At 38.1% G+C, this 21,620-nt stretch overlaps 2 protein-coding genes across 13 annotated transcripts in view; one reads left to right on the forward strand and one right to left on the reverse strand.

The window, feature by feature from the left end:
• The window catches only part of LOC129574580 (calcium/calmodulin-dependent protein kinase type IV), an 18,011-nt gene extending 3,439 nt beyond the window's left edge, over positions 1-14,572 (forward strand). For 7 of the 12 annotated variants that reach the window (XM_055456759.1, XM_055456756.1, XM_055456765.1 and 4 more), the window contains 10 exons: positions 2,218-2,403; positions 2,573-2,961; positions 9,813-9,903; positions 10,299-10,502; positions 10,689-10,926; positions 11,470-11,539; positions 11,646-11,679; positions 11,856-12,008; positions 12,124-12,256; positions 12,440-14,572. In XM_055456759.1, the coding sequence (XP_055312734.1) occupies positions 2,928-2,961; positions 9,813-9,903; positions 10,299-10,502; positions 10,689-10,926; positions 11,470-11,539; positions 11,646-11,679; positions 11,856-12,008; positions 12,124-12,256; positions 12,440-13,747 (2,265 nt within the window). In that variant the 5' untranslated portion in view covers positions 2,218-2,403; positions 2,573-2,927 and the 3' untranslated portion in view covers positions 13,748-14,572. Of the gene's footprint in view, positions 1-723; positions 1,173-2,217; positions 2,404-2,572; positions 2,962-9,812; positions 9,904-10,298; positions 10,503-10,688; positions 10,927-11,469; positions 11,540-11,645; positions 11,680-11,855; positions 12,009-12,123; positions 12,257-12,439 lie in introns of those variants that run through there. The other 5 variants (XM_055456764.1, XM_055456766.1, XM_055456762.1 and 2 more) reach the window with 5 other exon arrangements.
• A 1,404-nt stretch (positions 14,573-15,976) lies between these two features.
• On the reverse strand, positions 15,977-20,985 carry LOC129574582 (uncharacterized). The gene is made up of 5 exons (XM_055456768.1): positions 18,415-20,985; positions 17,910-18,274; positions 16,799-17,190; positions 16,552-16,695; positions 15,977-16,328 (listed from the first exon to the last, which is right to left on the reverse strand). Exons 1-5 carry the CDS (start codon positions 18,603-18,605, stop codon positions 16,155-16,157), a joined length of 1,266 nt encoding a protein of 421 aa, XP_055312743.1. The 5' UTR covers positions 18,606-20,985; the 3' UTR covers positions 15,977-16,154.
• Positions 20,986-21,620: the final 635 nt, after the last annotated feature.

Genomic DNA, 21,620 nt, shown 5'->3' on the forward strand with positions numbered 1-21,620 from the left:
CTCTCTCTCTCTCTCTCTCTCTCTCTCTCTCTCTCTCTCTCTCTTCTTTTCTCGCTCTCGATCTGCTTTTTTCCCTACACACACTCAGCTGCAAATCTTTTTGCGCCCATTTTAAATTTAATATAAACATCACTCGAATATATCATCGATTTTGTTTTTCGTTCGTTCGTTCGCCATTTGGTGTTTCGTGTGTGGTATGATGTATGTGTGTGTTTTTTCCGCCCATTTCAATGCCCACACACCAGCAAGCAAATGCGATTCAAACTTATGCATTTATTTAATTACCGTAAAAAGTTGTCGCTCGTTCTAAAGCAATTATGTGCGCTTTTTGCTACTTTTCACGGGTGAGTGTATATGTTTGAACCGCAAAAACAATTGGGAATCTAAATTCCAAGTGCACAACAACAATGTCTTACTTAAGCGCAGCGCTACAATCGAACGTAAATGTTTGCACGCTATTTTTAACAAAAAAAAACAATTGGAAGCTCTTGATGGTTTGGGAAAATCCAATTAAATTTGATATATTTTCGTTGTTTTGAGCCATTTTCAGTGTGCTTCATGTGTGATTTTCAGTGTGCTTCATGTGTGAGTGTGACCTTCTCATGGCGAGAGTGGGCAAATGTACGCCATGAACATTGTGTCTCTCCTTTTGTTTCTCTCTCTCTCTCTCTTTCTCACTCTCTCTTTCTGACTCCTTTTCTCTTACTCTCTTTCTTTCGCTCACACACAATATCTCAATCCGGCTCATGTTCATTCGTTCGCTGGCTCGATTTAACTCTTTGTTTTGGTGTCTCGTTCTCTCGATTTTAAGCGATCGCCAAATGGCCCATAACTTAAAAGCACAGCAGAGAGCGACGTGATTTTCAAGCTTTGGCATCGTGAGAAAATTGATCCCTCTGCGATTGATTAAAACGATACTCTTCTGCTGAATAATTAAATGCGTAGCAAAAAAAGAATCGAAAAAAACGGAGTGAAACCTTTTGGAAAAGTACCTCATACCAAACAAAAAAAACCAGACGAGACACTATGCGGAAACCCTTGCGAAACACAAAATGAACAGAACTGAGGGAAAAAAAATTTGCAAGCAATCAACCTCAAATGAAAAAGACGAAATTTCGCCATTTGTTTTATGCACACTTCCAACGAGATGATATGCAGATAGAATGGAAGAGGTAGAGAAAGAGAGAGATAATAAGAATTTGTATGAAAACTTATTTCGGTTTAAAATTTAATCAAAATATCACATCAGCACCGACATTGTGCGACGCAGATCTACACAACATCATCTACCTCAAATGTCTTTGTTCTCTCACTTTTTCGCACTCATACTATCTCTCCTTCACTCTTCCCCTCTGATTCTCTCGGTGTTTCAGCGCAGCTCTTCGTGTGCTCTTTCGTCGCTGTCTCATGCAGCAGAGAAAAAAAAATTGATCCATTTTATTTTTATTATTGCCGTTTATGCTATTTTGCTTTCCGCTCTTTGTTCTAGTGTGGCGCGCTTTCACTCTCTATTTTATGAATATATCTCATTTTTTAACGCGATTTTTTTCTACTATTTCTTTTATCTGCCGACGCTTTTCTTTTCACTGTTTACGCGTGCCGAACGCGAAACGTATTCTCTTCTTCCAGAAGAGTCTCATGGAATACGAAATTGAGCATCAACTACGTGGAGAAATTTCGTTTCGAACGTCTTCAACAATTATGACGTTGCCGAAAAAAAAGAGTTTAAGCTCGAAATTGATGCAACTTTTTTTTTCTATCCACACTGAATTGCAGCAAATTGTTCGAAATCAAATGTGCGCATTTTTTTTTCTCTCTCTCTCTCTCTCTCTCTCTCTCTCTTCATTTTCGTTTAAAAAGTAATTAATAGTCGGCGAATGTTTTTTTTCTGTTCTTCTTCTGTCATTTGTGCGCTTGTTATGAAAATCCATGAAAATTATCAGAATATTTTAATGTTTTAGATTATTTTTCAAGAATACTCTTCTTGCTCTTTTCCTTTTGAAATTTTTCTCCTCATACTTTTCTCTTCACCTTTTTTCCCGCTTTTCTACATTCCTTTTCTACAAATAATTCCATAAGAATCTGCCGTTTTATAATAACCTTATTCATGGATACAAAACTTTCAGGACTTTTTAAAGACAATCAAATTCATTTTCAGGCACTATTTTTCTTTCACGTTTTTCTGATATTGTCTCGTTCAACTTTATTCATGAACAGGTTAATATTCGTGAACATTCAATTAAAGCGAAATTGTAACAAAAACGTCGTCATCGTCTGCCTTGCCGAGAAAAATCCACGGCCAGTGAATTGCCACCCAGAATTGAATTCACACTGTCTGTACAGTGGAGTGCAGTGCACGGATTCACTTGTATCGAATCAAATCTGAATAAGTTTCATTCAAGGGTGAAAAAAAGAACCACATTATATTGTCTTTCATCAAAGTTTTTCGAGTGGAAAAATTTTTTCGGGCAAAAATCGTCAATTTGTCGGTTTCTTTTTTCGTTCTGTTAATGTTATAAAGTTGAGAGTGAATGGACAAGCGTTTATGAGCATAATTCGTGGTCTGTTTCAGGTGTAGTAAAGAAGAAGACGAGAGAGACTAAGTGAACGGGCATATTCAACATAGAAAAAAACAAAGCTTCGAAAGTGAGTGGAGTGGTTGATGACATAAAAATAATTAAAAGCAACAATATTACGGGACGCCGTGTTTTATCGACATTTTACCACGGCTGATGCAGACATCGTACCAGTATACAGACAACAAGGACAAACGGGTGACACAACAACAAAATTTTGATCGCATCGCGTGAGTCAGAGAAAAAAAGTTTCGAACGAAAGAGAGAGAGAGAGAGCGCGCGCGCGCTCACAGAGAGGAAGGTGTAAAAGTTTTTCCATCGAAAAGTCGATCATCAAAACAGAAAAAAAACATGATAATCGTCGACGAATCGGATCCAGTGGGCGGTAAGTTTGTGTTTTTTTTTGCTCCTACAGGATTAAGTTTCCCATGCACATAAACGAAAACTAACGAAAATTGAGTAGAAAAGCTGAAATTTTATAGACCAACCAAGTCGTCATCGTTTGTAGAGACAACGTTGTCCACGACAACGACGAAGACAAATATTCGACAATTTCAAATCTCACATAATGACAGCGAAAGGTTAATCCCGAAACGAAAACCAAGTGAGCAATGTTATAAGTGTGCATTTAACACCTTTTTCGAAAATAGCTCGTATTACAAGACGACCAGGGCTGGAATTCTAAGTCATTCCACCAAAATCGTTCGGAATTATTTTTTTCGTACATAAGACCATATTGGAGTGAAAGAGAGAGAGAGAGATTCCACTATTTTTCAGCTTCCCACCGGAATTATTCCGATAACTCAAGGAGGAGTGGATTGTGTGAGAAATAATTCCGGTGGGACGCTGAAAAATACTGGAATCTCTCTCTTTCACTCCAATATGGTCTTATGTACGAAAAAAAATAATTCCGAACGATTTTGGTGGAATGACTTAGAATTCCAGCCCAGAGCGCCAAGTATTCTGGTGAGACGTGATAGATGTGGCATTTGATCTCTCTCTTTCTCTCCTATATTGCAACCGATATAGAAAAGTTAAGAAAACTAACTTAAGACATAGTTTTAAATTAGAATCAAAACTATGCGTGTTTGTCGTAATGAGCGGATTAAAACGTGTTTGACGAGACACTGTTGAACTGAGATCATCGTTTGGTTGTTTTTTTTTCATTCACTCTCTCTCTCTCTATCTCCTTCAGTCGAAAGGTTCATTGTCACATTGGAAGTAACGCGAGGCAAGATTGAGCGAGATGATATTGGGCGGACATCCGAATGGCGCACGCATTCGGTCGCGTGTTTTTTTTACATGGTGTTCAACACGTTCGACCACATCAGAAATGAGATAACGCAAGGCACAACGATGCACAGCGCAAATATTTCACCGTCACTCAACAAATTCCGAACGCCGAGTGTGTTAGTGGGAGAGCGAGAGAGAGCCAGAAAGTCCAAGTGAATGTAGGCGTTCAAGCCAAAAAGAACATTGTTTTATATCACACTCATTTGATTCACGTCGTATTTCTTTCGGTTGTTTTTTTTTTTTAATTCAACGGTATTTTGTTTTGTGCCATAAAATTCCCAACGGAATCGAATTCAATACGAATGTCATTGTCACGTTTATATTCTCTGTCGCGCTAACACACGCCGCGGGCGCGGGTGCGCACGACCAAGAGAGAAGCGATTATAATTCATTTGAAATAAAATGGCATGAAATGAAGGTCAAATTGTTAGCCGCCTGAAAATGTGTGTACGCGGCCAAGGAAATTATTTGTATTTTGAATGATCATATCTTGGTGTACATCTCTCCTTCCCATCTCTACTCGACGACGATTTGGTCTTTGTTGTTGTTGTTTTTATTATTTGTCGTAATAATAATGAAACATTTTGTTCAAACAGAAGACGATTTGTCGATTTCACAGTTCGAAATACGTATGAGTGAATGTGCCGTGTGCAAGTGAACGGGGAGACATTTGGAAGTTGTTTCCCTAACAAGCGCGATATTTAAATTGGACAAAGTATTCCAGGTATACAATGCGATGCACCCAGAATGTTTTATACTTTGTTTTTTTTTTCTTCTCTACTTTTTCTTGTGTTCGTCCTTGCCGTTTTTCGTATTCATGCCTCTTAATGAAGGCATCTTACGGAAACTTTTGCCTTCTCTCTGGTGTGTTGCAAATCAAAATTTTTAACAACTTGTTGTGTATGCTGCCATTGAAGCGGTACGGCTCTCTCGCGAAAACACCAAACACAAGCCAACTTCTCTGCAATTCAAACGAAGACGAAAGGCTGAAACGAACGGTTTTCGCTTCATGTGTTGAAGAATGGCAAAAGGCTTTAAAACTTGTTTCTTTTGCATTAGATGTCGTTTTGATATTCCTTCTTCTCGATGGCTCTATATTGTTGCAAGAGTTTGTGTGTGCATGTGTCGAGAGTGCTTGGCTCGCGACGTCAACTTCATTCCCTCACACTTACCCCACTCTCACTTTGAAAATTCAAAGGCGAAAACTTTCTAAACTACACGAATTACGCAATGTACTTTGTTATAAAAGAAAACGACATGATTATTGCTCAAGTAGCGTTTCCATTGTGTGTATGTGTGGGTGGATGTGAAACAGTGTGTATGCGTATGCAAAAGGTGGCAAATACACAGGGCATCAAATCAATGGCATCATAAACGTGAGCCGTGTGAACGAAAACAACAACGTGCTAACAATAAACACCGAAAAAGTTTTTAATGTCGCGCTATTCGAGCACAGCTTAATGTGTATTCATCACATTTTGGGCGAATGAAGATGGTTCTGGTTTACGTGTAGGGCACCCGTGTGTGCGGCACATACACAAAGTGAATGAATCGAAACGATTGTTGCTTCCGTTTTTTTTTTGTCCAATTATTCGCATTTATTTTTATGCGTTTTCGCCAGCCGAAACGGCGAGAAAACTTTTGCCGAGGAGCGTTGATCGAATGCGATTATTGGGCGACAGAATGAGGGAAGAAAAAGGGGAGCGAGCAAAAAAAGCGCATTTTAGAAAAGGCGATGGTGCATGTAATTCAATTCCTTTGATTTCACTGTTGAATCGATTGTTCGTCGTTTTCTTACTTGATGCTGTTACTGCTGCCGCTATTGCGTTCCCGGTCACAAAGTTTTTGTCTTCAATTGTATCGGTGTGCCAGCCACTTGCCGCACCAAACTCTATACATTGAACGAGTTAAACGGTTAGTAAAATTGCTAGACATCCAATATTTCGGCCATTATCGATGAACTGAATGCCAAAATACTTAAATACTTGGGTGCTGTTGTGTTGTCGTGCAGTGCAACGCATTCATCGCTTGAGTGGTGAAACGACTGAGTTTGAATGTTGTTGTTCGCAGAGAAAAAAGTGCGAGAAATCTAGTAGCAAATCGAATTCGATATTCCCGTGGTGTGGAATGAGAATGCAGGCACCATTCATCGATAATGAAGGTTATTCTTTTCCTTCATCTAAAGTCAATTGACTTCACGGAATTTCCTTTTGCGCCTTACTTTCGTCTTTTATCATATCGTCACTTTTCATCGCATGTAACGAGCGATTGAGTGGGTGAAAGAGGTGAAAGCACATATCTCTTCGTTTTTTTTCCTCTTTCTCTCTCTCTCTGCTATAGAGAGTAAATTCTCTGGCTTGGAGCAATACCTTCTTGCTTGAGAACTTTTGCCATGATTTGCTTTTAACAACGCAATGGCGAAAAGGTTTTGCCTCGATTCATCGTCACCGTTTGCCGTTTGCGCTCACAATCATTGCTCCCATCCATCTCAACCCACCTCTCCGCGCGCATCCCCCAATTCTGTTGGATTGCCATTCTCAATGTTATTACCACAAGTGTGCGATATGGAAGAGTGTATGTGTGTGTGCTTTTGGCACATTGTACCAAATGCAATATATGGAGTGGAATAAAGATGAGCATTGAACAAGTTTGCGAATAAGTTGACAACATAAAAGTGAGTGCCAGGTAGTAAGTTAATACCTCGTCCGACCTTTTTTCTCGCTTATTACATTTTGTTTAGTTTTTTCTTTCTTTTCATCCACACCCACACCCACATTCTTTCTGTTGTTGTCTGCTCGCCTGCACGCACCCAATGTTGCAAAAGTTTCGCACACACCATTTTCGGCACCAGTCAAAAATATAATCATTTGTTTATCGGCAATGGTTACCGTAACGGTAATGGAGGTATAAAAACGATCACAATACTAACTGAATCATCATGTGCGGCGCTCACTCTCTTTCTCCCACTCTAGCTCTCTACTTGTCCACACAATGTGCACAGAGCGCGCATCCGATTCTAGTTTCTCGTTGTTGTTGCTGTTGCTCTATATTCATCCATTCAATGGTACGCAAAATGCTGCTTATCATTTTTTTTTTCTGTGTGTGCTTGTTTCCTTTTGTTTGATTCTTGTTTCCCTTTTCGGTTTAGAGTCCGCGCTACAAAGAGCGTTCAATCTCTCGCGTTGCCCCTCAAGCACACACACCGTTATTTACATAAATTTTTATTCTGGTCGTTTAGTTAACAAAAACATTTTCTCGCTTTTATTTGAATTTGAGCACTGTTTCGGTTATATTCAACAAACAAAATAAAACGGGATTAGTTTTTTCTTCTTCTTCTACTTGCGTCCCTTCCTTTCATTCCCAGTGCCTCATTTGTTCTCTTTGCTCGTCTATCGAAACAGAATAAAAATTCGTGCGACACATCAAAGACGGTACTCGACCGCTAGGCCTTTTTTTGAAAACTTTCAAATTTTTCTCGATGTTTCAACTATAATCCCGGCCCGAATTGTTGCCGCCACACTAATGCTGTGCAATTCATTTGGATTGTTTCTTTTGAAAAATATATATTTATATATGAATATTCCATTGAGTTTTAAAGGAAACGCTCACTTTGCGCTGAATGAGCGAGACTCTCATGCCGTTGCCGAAAAAAGTAGAAGAAAAACCGTGGTCTGTCTTGCCTCATGGAACAATTGAATGTGTAGCGTACACATACTCAGCGGAAAATGTGTATGTTTTTTTTTCGTCTCTCAAGTGGCCGATCCATAATTTATGCCACCCAGCGCCTCATAAAACACAGAAAGACATTTAAATTATTTTAACATTTTTCGATGGTTATTATTTTATGCAAATTTTTATTTGTGTGAAAATAAGTGATACGTTTATTATGGATATGGTATACTGGTGGCTACACCAAACAAAGCGACAAAAAATTGAATGTGTCTTTTTGTCTGTCACTATTGTTTGTCCGTTCTTGTGAAATGTAAAATTCAAGCTCTACAATTACAATCATGGGAGAAAAAGTGTTGTGTGCACCGACAAAAAACAGCAAAAAGCAGTCAAAACCGACGCATATCTCCCTGGAAGTGAGAGATCTTTTTGTTGTATCCCGGTGAGTAAAGTGGGAAAAATTGAATTTGAATACAAAGCATTTTGTCGTTCAAAAGACTCGGCAAGAATATAGAGATTTTTCGCATAAATCCTCGCTTTGGTGATGATGAATCAAAATCACTTTGTGTGTGTGTTTTTGGGGAGCGATAAACATGGAAATAAAGTCTCAAATTGAGAATCAAAATTGTACTACATCAAGAGATAAGAAGATCATACAGAAAAAAAGTGGATATAGTTTTTGATGTTTAGACATTCTCATCCGTAAATCATTCTAATGCTTTCTTTGGTGGATGAAAACATATCTCCGTCCATTGTGAACGTCATCGCTGTCGTCGTCGTTGTCGTTGTCGTCGTCTTCAGCCATGTTTGCGTTTTCATGCATTTTTCCAATATTTACTCTCTAGTTTTACCTCATTTTGTTTTGTGTTCGCTTCTTTTAGCCCAAGTTGCGTTAAGCTTGTTTGTGTTGTTAGATGTTAAAACATGAAATAATATGCTTTACGCAAAGCCATAGAAAGAAAGTAGTCGAGTGAAATGCGGTCAAGTGTCGCGTTCGCGATTCATTCCGACCAAAGTGAATGCCCAAGGGAGAGGAAGAGGGAGAAAGAGAGAGAGAGAGAGAGAGAGAGAGAGTGCGAGACGAAGAGGCAAAAGCAAAGCCGATTTCCTTTGGCATTTTTCACGGTTGCTGCCGCCGTTATGAGTTATGTTAATACATTTTTGAATGATAACAATGTGGATGGATTTGGAGTTAGTATCAAATATCTTACTCATGGCTCTATGTGTGTGTGTATTTGTGTACGAGTGGCTTATAAAGTCACTGCCGTAGCTGAGTTCAGAGTGTGTGTGTGTGTGTGTGTGCGTATTTGTTTGTGTACAGTGGAAAGTAATAGCGCGGTGGTAAGCGCTTGTAATATATTCATGAGATTTGTGCTTTGGGGGATATTGCAGGCATTTAATAGAATTTATAGGAGAAATTTGAATAATAAAAACCTTTGCCACACATACACACAGACACACACGCTCACTCATGCACACTCAGTTGTTGTTGTAATGCAAAGTGCAAACAGCAAACAACACAAAACGCACCACCCGACTGAAATGTTGTCAGCGAAAGTCGCTCACATGTACAAAACTCAGCGCCAGTAGCTTCAAAAGTGGAATTAGAAGCGAAAGCGAGAGCTCAAGGCTCGCCAACTGCCTGCAAGATATTCAATGCGATGTGTATACAATTGGTGTGTGATGGTGTATGGTGGCCCGTGTAAAATGGGTAATTGCAAATTCATAATATCTAATGCAACTTGTCATATGCATGAACGTGAAAGTGCTCCGGACCATCCGAATATAATAACTGGGTCTTTGCGACCAAACAATGCGAAACGACTTGTTTACATCGACACACAATACGGCCCGAGTATTTCCATTCGGATGAACCAATTATGTATTTAGCCCGGTTTTTGATCCCATAACTATCATCGTGGCTGCATGATGATCATAGCACGACGGAATTAATTTCAAACTCTGCTTCTGTCTCACAATGCCAATTAGATTTTCGCTTGGTGTGTCGTACATAAAAGCCGACAACGGTGAGTCTATCGTTCGCCTCATATTTAATTACGCTCAACAAATATATGCCGCCGTGTATTGCTTATAACTCAAACATTGAAGTATAGAAGAACAAATAGTTTTTGGCAACGGATTCGTTTTTCTCATGTGCATGCTTCATCATATCGGAAAAATTATTTCGAATTTATTTGAAAAATGAGCACATTGTCAACTTGATGCAATCATCATCAACATTTTGTTTTACTTGTTCTCTTGTTTCATTCACAGAAATCGTGGCGAGCTTTGAACCACGCAACGTTACCGTAAAAAAAGGCGTCGATGCCAAGGAATTTTATGATTTACTCACTGAAATCGGCAGGTAATTACGTGCGTCATTTTCAAATGTTTCCGTCTTCCGGGTATGCAACGAACAATTTGAATTTGTTGTTTTTTTTTGTCATAATTGACGTGGTTCAATTTGTACACGACCGTCAAACAATTTCGATGTGTTCGCCCGCTAGTACCGATTCAGTGGGATGCATGTTAACAAATTAATTATATGTTTCACTTCATTTGGGTATTTTTTTTTTCATTTTCTTGAACGAAAAATTTTCTTTTCTTTCATCAAACATCACAAACTAAATTGAACAAACAAATTCTCATTCTCATGGTGCTCTACCTCTCCATTTTCCCTCATTTACACTTGCGCTTAATTCAATATTTGCACTTATTTCTATGTGATGTGTGTATTGTTTTCGTTTTGGAAAATGCCAGAGGAAAATTTGGCACCGTCTACAAATGCCAAGAGAAATCAACAGGTTTGAAACTGGCTTGTAAAATGGTACCGATTCCAAAGCGTGATGATCGACGAAATGTGGAGCGTGAAGTTGAAATTATGAATTCCCTGCAGCATCCGTTAATAATTCAACTTTATGATGCGTACGAGTACAGCAAAATGATGTGTGTGGTTCTTGAGCTGTGAGTAATTCTTCTTTTGTCCCTCCATGCCAAAACAAACACGATTGACATATACATTTTGCTTCATTGGCATGCAGTGCCCGGGTGAATGGATGCAGCAAGCTAATGAAGAAAATGAACGTCATCAACGAGGGGCCAAAAACAATTTGATTAAACGGAGATTTTCTTCTCTATGTGTGTTTACAGTATCGAGGGTGGTGAACTCTTTGATCGTGTCATTGACGATGAATTTGTGCTAACCGAAAAGACATGCACGGTCTTGGTACGGCAATTGTGCCAGGCAATGGAATTCGTACACAGCAACAATATCCTACATTTAGATTTGAAACCGGAGAACATTTTGTGTCTAACACGCGACGGAAATCGTATTAAAGTCATCGATTTTGGTCTTGCCCGCAGATATGATCCGGATAAGAAATTGCAAGTAAGTGGCTCGTTGAATCATTCATTTTTCAGGTGATGGGCTCTTCATGAGCCGCACAATTTGAAGAGAGGGAGAGAGAGAGAGAGAGAGAGAGAGAGAGAGAAAAAAAATGACCGAGAAAGTTATGCAAAATAAAATGTAATCATTTTCGGTAAATATTCCGAATATTTAAATCTCCATTGTGCTGAAAGCAAAATGTCATGTCGCCGAAAAAAGTCAAATCCTCAATTCACTCTAAATATCCTTATTTAGACAACAGCTATTTAATACTCTTTATGGATGGTTCAATTATTCCGTAAAAAGATGATTCCATAAAATTCGACAGAGGGAGGTAGTGAGAGAGTGCCGTGTTGCAAGTAAAATGCACTACCATTTCATCAAAATGAGCGGCTGTTACGGCTAATTGACCATTTGTTTCAAGCAGCCGAGATAGTGAGACTAAATCGGTCCATTCACTTTCTTCGATGAAATACTTTCTCATGCGCGCATCCACACCCACATCCACAACACCATTATTTACATATTCAAAATAATGAATTTCAGGTTCTTTTTGGCACACCAGAGTTTGTTGCACCGGAGGTCGTTAACTTTGATATCATCTCCTTTGCCACAGGTACCTTATTGTTTTAGTCATTTAAAAGAGGACACAAATGAACGTATCACAGGAAAAAAAAGAAGAACAAAACATAAAACTAACGATATTCGCATGTATTTTATAGATATGTGGAGCGTTGGAGTCATTTGTTACGTGCTGTAAGTGGCCTCATTAAGTTTATATCATTGCTAAATATGTCTACTATTATTTTCTGATACAAAACAAATTTTCTCATTTGTCAACATGGACAACATTTTATGTTCCCAATCTCTCTCTCTCTCTCTCTTTCTCTCTCTGATTCTGTTGTGGACGAAATGGATCGACTTTTAAATAGACTTTCGGGTTTGTCACCGTTCATGGGATCAACTGACATTGAAACAATGACCAATGTTACAATCGGCAAATACGATTTTGATGACGAAGCATTTCAGAAGGTGTCCAAAGAATCATTGGATTTTATATCAAAATTGCTGGTTAAAGACCCGAGGTGAGTGAATTTCATTTCATGCTCCCCGAAAATTAAGTAGATTTTGTGGCGAAATACATTTATATATGACTCGATGAACTTTTCTCTTTGACAACATACACACACACACATTCAGCGTTCGGATGACGGCTGAACAATGCTTAGAACACTCATGGCTGAAGCAATATCCGAAGAAGCCGGAAATTATCGAAACACAAAGTGAATGCATAACAAATGGTGACATTAAATCACCGGTAATTGAAGTTGAGGTAAGCAAAAACTTCGTACGGAATAAATCAAATCATTTGTGGTGTGCTCCTCTCTGTGTCGTTGAGAAAAACGAGCAGCGCACACAATTTGGAGTAATTCCAACACATGCAATTTTAAAATGACATCTATTTGAATGACAGGAAACATGAGTTTTGATGAAAATGCTATTTTCATTTTATTAGCAGGCAAATGAGCCGGAAAATGAATTACAGTTGACGTCAACCAAAGAAAATCTAAAGTCATTCATTGAACGTTGGGAGGAGCATCCAAATAGCCCGTACATTTTTGATGCAAATTCATCGTTGATTTTGCCAACAGTCAAAGATGCCGAAAAGAATACGAGTAGTGGATTTTCATCACGTGGCTGTTCGCCGTCACCATGCGAATCGCTTAGCAGTAATACGGAACTGTTCGAAAATGGAATTAGCCCGGAAAGTGAAGTTCCACCCGAATTGGATAATGATTTTGAGCCGCCTGATGCCGTCGATAACAAGCCACAAAAAGAATTATTCGAACGGCCGAGCAGCAGTGCATCGGCGGATCGAAACAGTAAAAGTAAACAAGAATATTTGCAATCATTTGATCGTCGACATTCGGATAGTAACTATGTGATGAATCACACATCGGGCATTGAGCGTCTCAATTTGGCCGAAGAAATTAAGAAATTATCCGATCGCTTGCTGGTGTTGTCATCGCTAAACGATGAACTCAAAGAGTTTAACAAACGTATCGAAGAGTCGAGAACGAAGACGACAACAAAGACGACGACACCATCAACGGCCGACAAAATAGTGCACGCAAAACGCACGGAAGTGATGAAAAATTTGAAGAATGCCACCAGTTTTAGTAGTTCAACAAAAACGGAAAAAGTCATCGTCAGCAAAATGATCCATTCGAAATCGTTGATGTCGGACGATGAAGCGACATCATCGTCTCGTTTCGCCACCAAATCGGTAGTCAATGATTTAACTGAGCGATTGCGATCGTTGGATGAAACTCCGTCAATGTTCAAGAAAGTTGTGAATGCATCGACAAAAACCACCAATGAAACAATTTCAACGAGCTTGGGGAATCGTTTGAAAGCCATCACCACATCAACCAGCAATAGTTCATCGGAATCAACGTCACCGTGTACATTTGGTTCGGTGCCATGGCCAATAACAAATCGTCGCACCAAATTCCGTGTCACACAATTGAGTCGGGATGTACCGGTTGGTTCGCCCGATTCACATCAAACCATTTTCCTCGAAGAAGCTGCAAACACAACCAAAGATTGTTTGCTGCAATTGCTTGACAAATACAATGCAAAAGGAGCGCGCACTTGTAACATCCGCCGTCATCAAAGTATCGCTGTTGGCAATGGCATCACCGACAATCTAGAATACAATTCGATGAATTCCATTAATGCATTCTTCAAACGGAATGCCTTCCAACAGAACGGAAACACTGTGCGAAAAATTAAAGCACGCATCGAATCCAAACATCTGTAGTAGTTTCGATTTCTCCAACATTAAGAACAACAACTACTTTTCTCATCGTTTTTTCTCGTGCATCACACCGAACAGTTTGCGCTTAAATTGGTTTAAAACATTTAAACTTGGAATGGAATTTTCTTTTTTGTTCATCATCTGTCGTATTAAATGTTATTGAGTTACTTTAAGAAAGAAACAAATATATACTTATGGATGGTCTGAGTGGTGATAACAAATGCTGACAAAACGATCGTTACTGAAGTTTTCTGTTTGAGTTTTTCTGTTTTTGTTTGGGTTTTTTTCGTGCACGATTCGAAAGTGATGATTCAAATGGCAAATATGCACCTTGAACAGCCACGATTGAGACAGGAAAAAAAAGTGCTGCTCGAGAAAAAAAGGTATCCGAAAAAAAACACGGGCTAAAAAAAACATATTGTAATATGTAAATAGTGAAAAAATAGTGCGCATTGCTCAGATTCCCAAACGCAAGCAATATTCAAAATTTGAATAACAGCACGTAAGAAAGAAAGAAACATACACTAAACTCATACATAAACTTTATGCACAAATACAAAGAGAGAGAAGGATGAGAGAATATTTGAATCATCACTATTTTTTTTTCAAATTTACGTGCAACCCGGACACGGATTGCATCGTGTTGCAAATTGGATTTTTAAATGTAAATGTAAAATGCTATTTTCTTTCTATACTCTTTAGTTCTTTTTTCCATTGCAGCAGGAGAAAAAAAAACACATGTAAAATAAGTGCAGAAATCGTTTAGCTTTACTATCATTGTATTTTGGATTCAAAGTGTCAAATAAACAAATCAGCAGTAAACAAAAAGTATGTGAGAGAGAACATCGACCGACTCCCCATCGATTATATTCCCATGCATGAGTCCCTATGGTCATTCCATGTGTTTATTAAACCATATTTACTTAGACGTGCACATTTTTTTACTCGCTTGTTATCGTTACCTGTTAGCATTTTGATTTCCATCGGAGATTATTCAACGAATTTGAATCGGTTATTAAAAGACGTTTTGACGGCACATTGTTTAAGTGACGTGGAATTGAGGAAAAAATGCCATGAGGCTAGAGATTTTTTTTTGTTCAGTAGGAAATTTCACTTACAGATTAAATTCAGCTAATTGATCATCATCAATTGATTCTGTTGTATGATGTCATAGCCGATGATTATCAGCCGTTATTTTGGCCTTTTTTTCATTACGTAAATTATAATCACCCATGGAATAGGCTATTTTCTTGAGATTATTTATTAATTCAACACCGCCCAGTATTGGCTGAATAACACACACGACGCCAATCGATCATTTACGAGTACAAATTTGTTCTGGTTTTGCCATACAATAACAACAATATTTATTATTTATGTAATAATACACCATACAAATAAACAAAACACTGATTACGGGGCCAGAGAATAACAAGATTTTAGTAAGCCATTCGCGCGCTTGGCATGATTCCTTGCAAGTGTTTGTGAATGGCTGTGATTATGTAGTGGCCTTCAAATCGATTGATCCACAAATGGAAATGTTTATTATTCATCCCGAGCAAAACAAGTGAAAACACTAACAAAACAACAGTTTTACGTAAACTTCCTTTTGAAATCATGATTTTAAAAAAAGTAATACACTTTGTTTGGAGCAAAAGAATAAAAGGTGTGAATAAAAGACAAAAGGTAAGATAACTTGGACATTTTTATTACTTTTCCGTAACAGTGGCCAGATATAAAAGAAAAACGTAAGATGTAATGACTTAAACATGGTTCTGATGACATTTGATTTGAATGCTCTCTAGCAGATCTTTACGAGATGCATTACAGGGACATCGTTAAGCCTTTCATTCCCATTTTAGCTGAAATTGGAAATTTTTTCTAAAATAAAGCGAGAAAGTGGAGAGAAAATTGACTGAAAATTCGCCGAAAGTGGATTTCTCAGAAGTGCCTAAGATCTTTGTATGCGTGAGTTGTGTGTAGCGACTAACGTGTATTAACAACGTTACACGTACACACGCTCACATACGATATTTGGGAACTTCGACACGATACGGTATTTGGGAGTTGTTGAGAAACCCTGTTTGACTAAAAAAAAACCTGTCTGACAATAAATCAGGATTTGAGAAATATCGCCAAATTCCCGCTTAATCCCCTATTCAATGAATCATTCTACTGATTTCGATTCTGAGCAAAAAAGGACAAAATTGTTTTTATTGATGCAAAAATGACTTTTTTTTTAAATTTTAAATAAGTATAACTTTATTGGCAAATTATCTAAAAACAAAACGCATTATTCTGTCGTCGTAAATATACGTAAGAAAAACTGGGTATTACTGTATTCAAATATTAAAAATAAATTCGTTTTATATAAATGTAAATAGTGAACAAAGTTTTTTTTCTAACGAAATTAAACGCCTTTGATTTTAATGAATGTTTCATCATCGATAATTCGATAAATGTCTTTTCGGAAGTTGACCAAATCATCTAAGAAACGTTCGCTGCTATCATTGTGTAATTTAGTCATCACTGGTTTGAGGTTGTCGATGCCAGCCGTCTTTGCCAAATCATCGTAGTAATCGTTCTGTAAAATCAAACAAATGAAAAATGTTATAAAATTATTCTGTTCGATTTATTTGATTCATCTGTTGTTCATAATCAATGAAAAATCTTGCTTGAAAATTTAAATTCAAGGGAAAATGAAGCCAACTTCACTGTGTTCAAACAATTTCTCTCATCACTGAGCGTTCAGAAAATTTGAAATTGAAGGACAATAAATTAAAATACTGTTAAATAGCAATACAAACCTGAGCGGGCCCCATCATATGTGCTTGACGCTTCTTTAATCCAAGTGCCCAGCGCTTTTCCATTTCATCTTGGGTATCTTTGAGCATTTCCTTTTTCGATGGCAATTGCAATTGTTTCGAAAAGTATTTCATGACGAAACGAACCTAGAATTGAAAAAGACATGGCAAATGGTGCATTTTATTCGAGTTTTAACGAGTCACGTTTTGATCGAGCATCAGAAAAATCGAAGAAAAATTCTCTATCTACCTGCAAGTCAAACATTTGTGATGCACACACGTAGAATGGTACGCCAATGAGTGCCATCGTCGGATGGTTGATGTTGATGCAGTGTTTGTACAGTGGTTTCACGTAGTTATCATCCACGGAAATGCCACAATCGATACTCAAAAAGGGGAATGTGTATTTGTATCCGGTGCAGTACATAATCACGGAATAGGTTTGTTCGGTGCCATCAACAAATACAACACCATTTTCGGTGAGCCGTTCGACATCCGGTCGCATATCAACATTTGGTCGAAAAATGGTTTTTGGCTCGGGATTCTGGTGATGGCTGAGCGTTACGCGTTCAGCCACCTTTGACATTTCATTTGCCAAATCCATACCACTTGGTCCAGCTCCGATAACTAATACAGATGCGCCTATTTTTGTATCATACGAGAGAGAGAAAGAAAGAGAGGGACGGATATGGGAAAAAAATTGAATCTATAACGGGGATAGAATTGAAAATAAATGATTGTATGAATCGCATGCTTTTTCAAATATTTCACAGAAAAAAACATATCATTCTATCAACCGTAGAAAAAACTGGAATGCAGGCTGGAAATGTGTACGCTGCTCATAATGGAGATAGCAACAATGTTAGTAGCAACAGTAGTAGTAACGCAACGTAATCTATGCAAAGACGCACACACTCATTTTATCAGTTACGCTTCCTCATCGACTCATCTATATTTCATAAACGTTTTTTTCTGCCTTCACTTTAATTTAATAGGGTTCATTTTTATCTATTTGAATCATCAAGATTGATTGTGGAATGGAATACATGATTATTATTATTATTTTTTGGAAATAATCAAGAAAATACTTTGGCATTTGATTTGCAAGTGTTTCACGAGTGTAAACATGAATCAATTGTCCGTGATTTGTTTGGGTTCCATCAGAATGAATATCGAAATTTGGTAATAGGAAATGTGAAAACTCGTCTCGATTTGTGTGAATGGGCGATTTGAAAGCTCAAAAAAAGTCATTCTCTCTCCCCCAATACTAACTAGCATACACACTTTGACTGTTGCGGTTACTGCTGTGTGTGTGTGTGTTTTTTTTATTGCTGATTGGCTACTGGTTGTTGTTTTCTTACCTTTGAACGGTTGAGAGCATCGAAAATCGTGTGAATGGATTTGCTGACCCTTGTACACATCTTTTCCGGGATATTTTGGCATGGCAGGCGTATGATAATGGCCGTTACAAACAATAATCGCATCAAAAATGTACGTAGTGTATGTTTCGGTCGGTAGGTCACGCACGATTATTTCCCATTGATCCTCATCACCATACGGTCGTACACGAATCACGTACGATTGAAATTTAATGGTCTTGTATACATCGAATTGTTGTGCGTACAACTCCAAAAATGTAAGCATGTCCTTTTGTGGAATGTAGGATTTTTTCTGATCGGGAATTGGAAAATCTGGATAGCCCATCAGTTCCTTTGGTAAATTTGTACTGTAATAAAACAAAAAAACATGAACGATTTTTAAATATTCAAACGATTCGGTTTGGTAATCGGTTGTGGTCACATATAACTAGGTACATTGTAACACATATATGTGTACCCTTTGACAGGCGAAACTAAAGCTACTTACTGTAAACCTTGATACATGCTCGTGTGCACATCCAGACCATATTCATCTTTTCCAATTTGATCCGAGTACACCCATGTGCCACCAACTTGTTTGGCCTGCTCAAAAACTGTCACCTCACAACCGCTCTGCAAAGCCGTTTTGGCTGCACACAGCCCGGCACACCCAGCTCCAATTACAGCAATATGTACCATCGTTGGAAAATCAATCTACAATTTTATTTCACACCAGAACGAATCAATCAATTGTTCAATTTATTTCCGCGTCAATTACACTAATAATGACAAAAACTAGGAAGAAGCTTGTGTGTTGTTAACGATTGCAGTGTCGAAGTTAAACTGATTTTTTGGCGCCACTGATTTTCGAATATAAAGCTCGTGATTGTGTGTTGTTTTCCAATGAGCAAGAAAAATATCGCTCGCTCGCTCGCTAGTACGCACGCACACACACACTCCATTCAACGTTGGCAAACGCGCAAAAAACGCGTCGTATTATTTTCCGCTGCCGGCTCTTCTTCTCGTATCGAATAGTGTAATAAGATCAGACGCATGCATCATTTTCAATGAGTTGCTGATAAGCGGTCAACTACTACATTGTATAGCATGCCGTTTGATTGCGGACAAACCGAATCAAACAGAAACAAAATACAACACAAATTTGAGATCCGCGCAAAATCCATATTGAAAAACAACAAACAGCTTGCGAAATCCAGTTTAATTATCGCATCATTTGCGACGGCTAATTCTCACACAAAAATCCCTATCCTTTCTTCTCTTTCATTCTATATATATATCTCTCTCTCTCTCTCTCCCTCGCTCTATCTTTCTCGCCTTTTCTGCAACGCTCGAGATCTTCCTTCCTCTATCGCCGAATCGTCATCGGCGGCACGGAGAGAACTTACAACTGCACGAACATTCATTGAAGCGAAAAAAAGGCTGCCGCGCAAAAAACGGACGCATATCAGAAATAGCAACGCGCGCAACATTTTATTTCGAAGAAGGTGTAAAATTTCTAGAAGCAATCACACATAAATGATAGAGGTCATTGTGGATCAAGTATGATCATCGCGCAAAAGTTGCATTCCATTAGTCTTGACTTCGACATGGTGACGGATGATGATAATTTATTAACGCGAATGAACTAAATCCTCGCAAAAAATATACATACAACCGAGAGAATGATTTGATTCAGGTTGCCATGCATAGCTCGCTATGTTTTCCTAATTATTCTATTTCGCTTTTTTTCGTTCATTAGTTAACATTGATCGCAAAAGTGCGAGAACCGCTAGCTTTCGCTCACCGTTTGTCTTTTAGATCAACTGTTTCATTTTGTATACGTCACATTAACCCTGTCGCAGACCTCATCGATTGACCAGAGTCTATTTACCAAATCTCTCTAGGTTGAACCTTGAATAATGTGGTGGCAATGAAAAAACCCAACGTTTTTGAATGAAAAAACCACATAATGCGTTCGCTTGTTTCTAGGTTTAAAAAATCATATTTTGACTGTATGAAAAATCCCGAAGGATGATGTTATGACGTACGTACAAAATTGAACATATAAATTAATGATTTGCAAAATTTTGATACAATGTAGAATGTAGATCAAAGAAAGTATTCTCGAAAGATGACTAGCAATCGATGGTTCTGCCTCTTTCGATAACCGATCTCGAACGAAATATAATACGAATAGTGAAAAATATTGAATTTGTGTTTTGAAGCAATTGAAATCGGCAAGGAGTTGAGACAAATAAAAATTCCATACAACGGAATCACTTGAGGGAACAAACAAAAAAGATCAAAAAACGTGTGAAATTTCTGACTCACAAAGTTGTGCGAAAAAAAAAATTCCGAAAAAATTAATTGCGAGACTGATATGAAAAGGGCGTCCGGCTGTCTAAGTAGAAAATTAAATGAAAAAAGTTGTAAAACTAGTGATTTTGGTGGCAAAACGATAGTAATTCGAATTTGCAATGATCGTCTGGCTCTTATCGTTATGAATGGGCCTTTTTTGTGCCCATTGTCTGTCTACGCCGCGTTATCTTATAATAATTAGCACGACTTTTTCTCAAGTGGTTTTTGTTGCGAATTTCTCAGTTTTTTTATTCGTTGTAACAAAACCGAAGAAATTAACAATTTTCAAAAAAATTCCCACGTTTTTGTACCGCGTCAATGTTTTTTTTTTTTAATTTATAAACGAGAAGAAGAAATGTAAACAAAATTTGTCGGTTATTGAACCAATAACAAAAAAAAATATCGCAATAAATCGAACGTTTTCGCACTTCGTATGCCCTGGCACACGAACATTTCCGGCCAAAGATGCATCGAATTTCAATAGAATTATTTATATCAGTTCATCACTCACCAGAGAATCGGCAAAAGAAGGAATAGACAATAACGACGAAACAAAACAAAAAATCAATCAAAAATAATCAATTACACGAGTAGTACGAAATGTTGTTTATTTTTTTCGCTTTTGTTTGCCTTTTTTTTAAATGAATTTCCTATAAATACTCGTATCGTGTGTCGAATTTAGTAGCTCAAAAAGAAAGGCTCACACACTCATCACCACCATCACTCGTTCGATTCAATTTGTGGATCTTGCTCGTCGTATGGATCCTATATAGACAGAGAGCGATTGATTGGTTATCACAGAGCCGGAGCTCGGGAAGTGTGCGCTGTTGTGAAACCTTCAAGTGCCGATTTCCGTATATAATCGAGAATAAGTTTTTCCATAAGTTCAGAACGTGTATTCATGCGTCAAAATGTTGAAACTGTTACGATCGATTGTAATAGGCGATGTGTCTCTCTATTTGCCATTCTTGTCACTCTCTCTCTCTCTCTCTCTCTCTCTCTTTTTCGCACATGCATCAATCTCGTCCGCTTGCAGCAGCAAAACAAAAACCAAGAAAACAAAATCATTGATGATTGACAATAGAGCGACAATCGGCTATCGGCCACTGGCAAAACACATCCCAGGTTCAGAACTCAAACAGGAACGTTGAGGAAATGACTGTCATATCATCATTCAATTTCACTACGCATTGTTTGCGTCGTCGAGTGCATGTGTGTCGTTTTAATTTTTATTTAATTCGCGTTCATTGAGAACATGTGCTTGCACTCACTTATCCTCGCTTTCTAACATGCTTCGTTACTCACTTTTTTAAACAATGGTCAGCGAGTTCCCAAGCCAAATTGATTAAAACGGTG

Source organism: Sitodiplosis mosellana, unplaced genomic scaffold (genome assembly GCF_009176505.1).
Source record: "Sitodiplosis mosellana isolate CC-2019 unplaced genomic scaffold, AAFC_SMos_1.0 Smas_scaffold_6165, whole genome shotgun sequence".
Classification (NCBI taxonomy): Eukaryota; Metazoa; Arthropoda; class Insecta; order Diptera; family Cecidomyiidae; genus Sitodiplosis; species Sitodiplosis mosellana.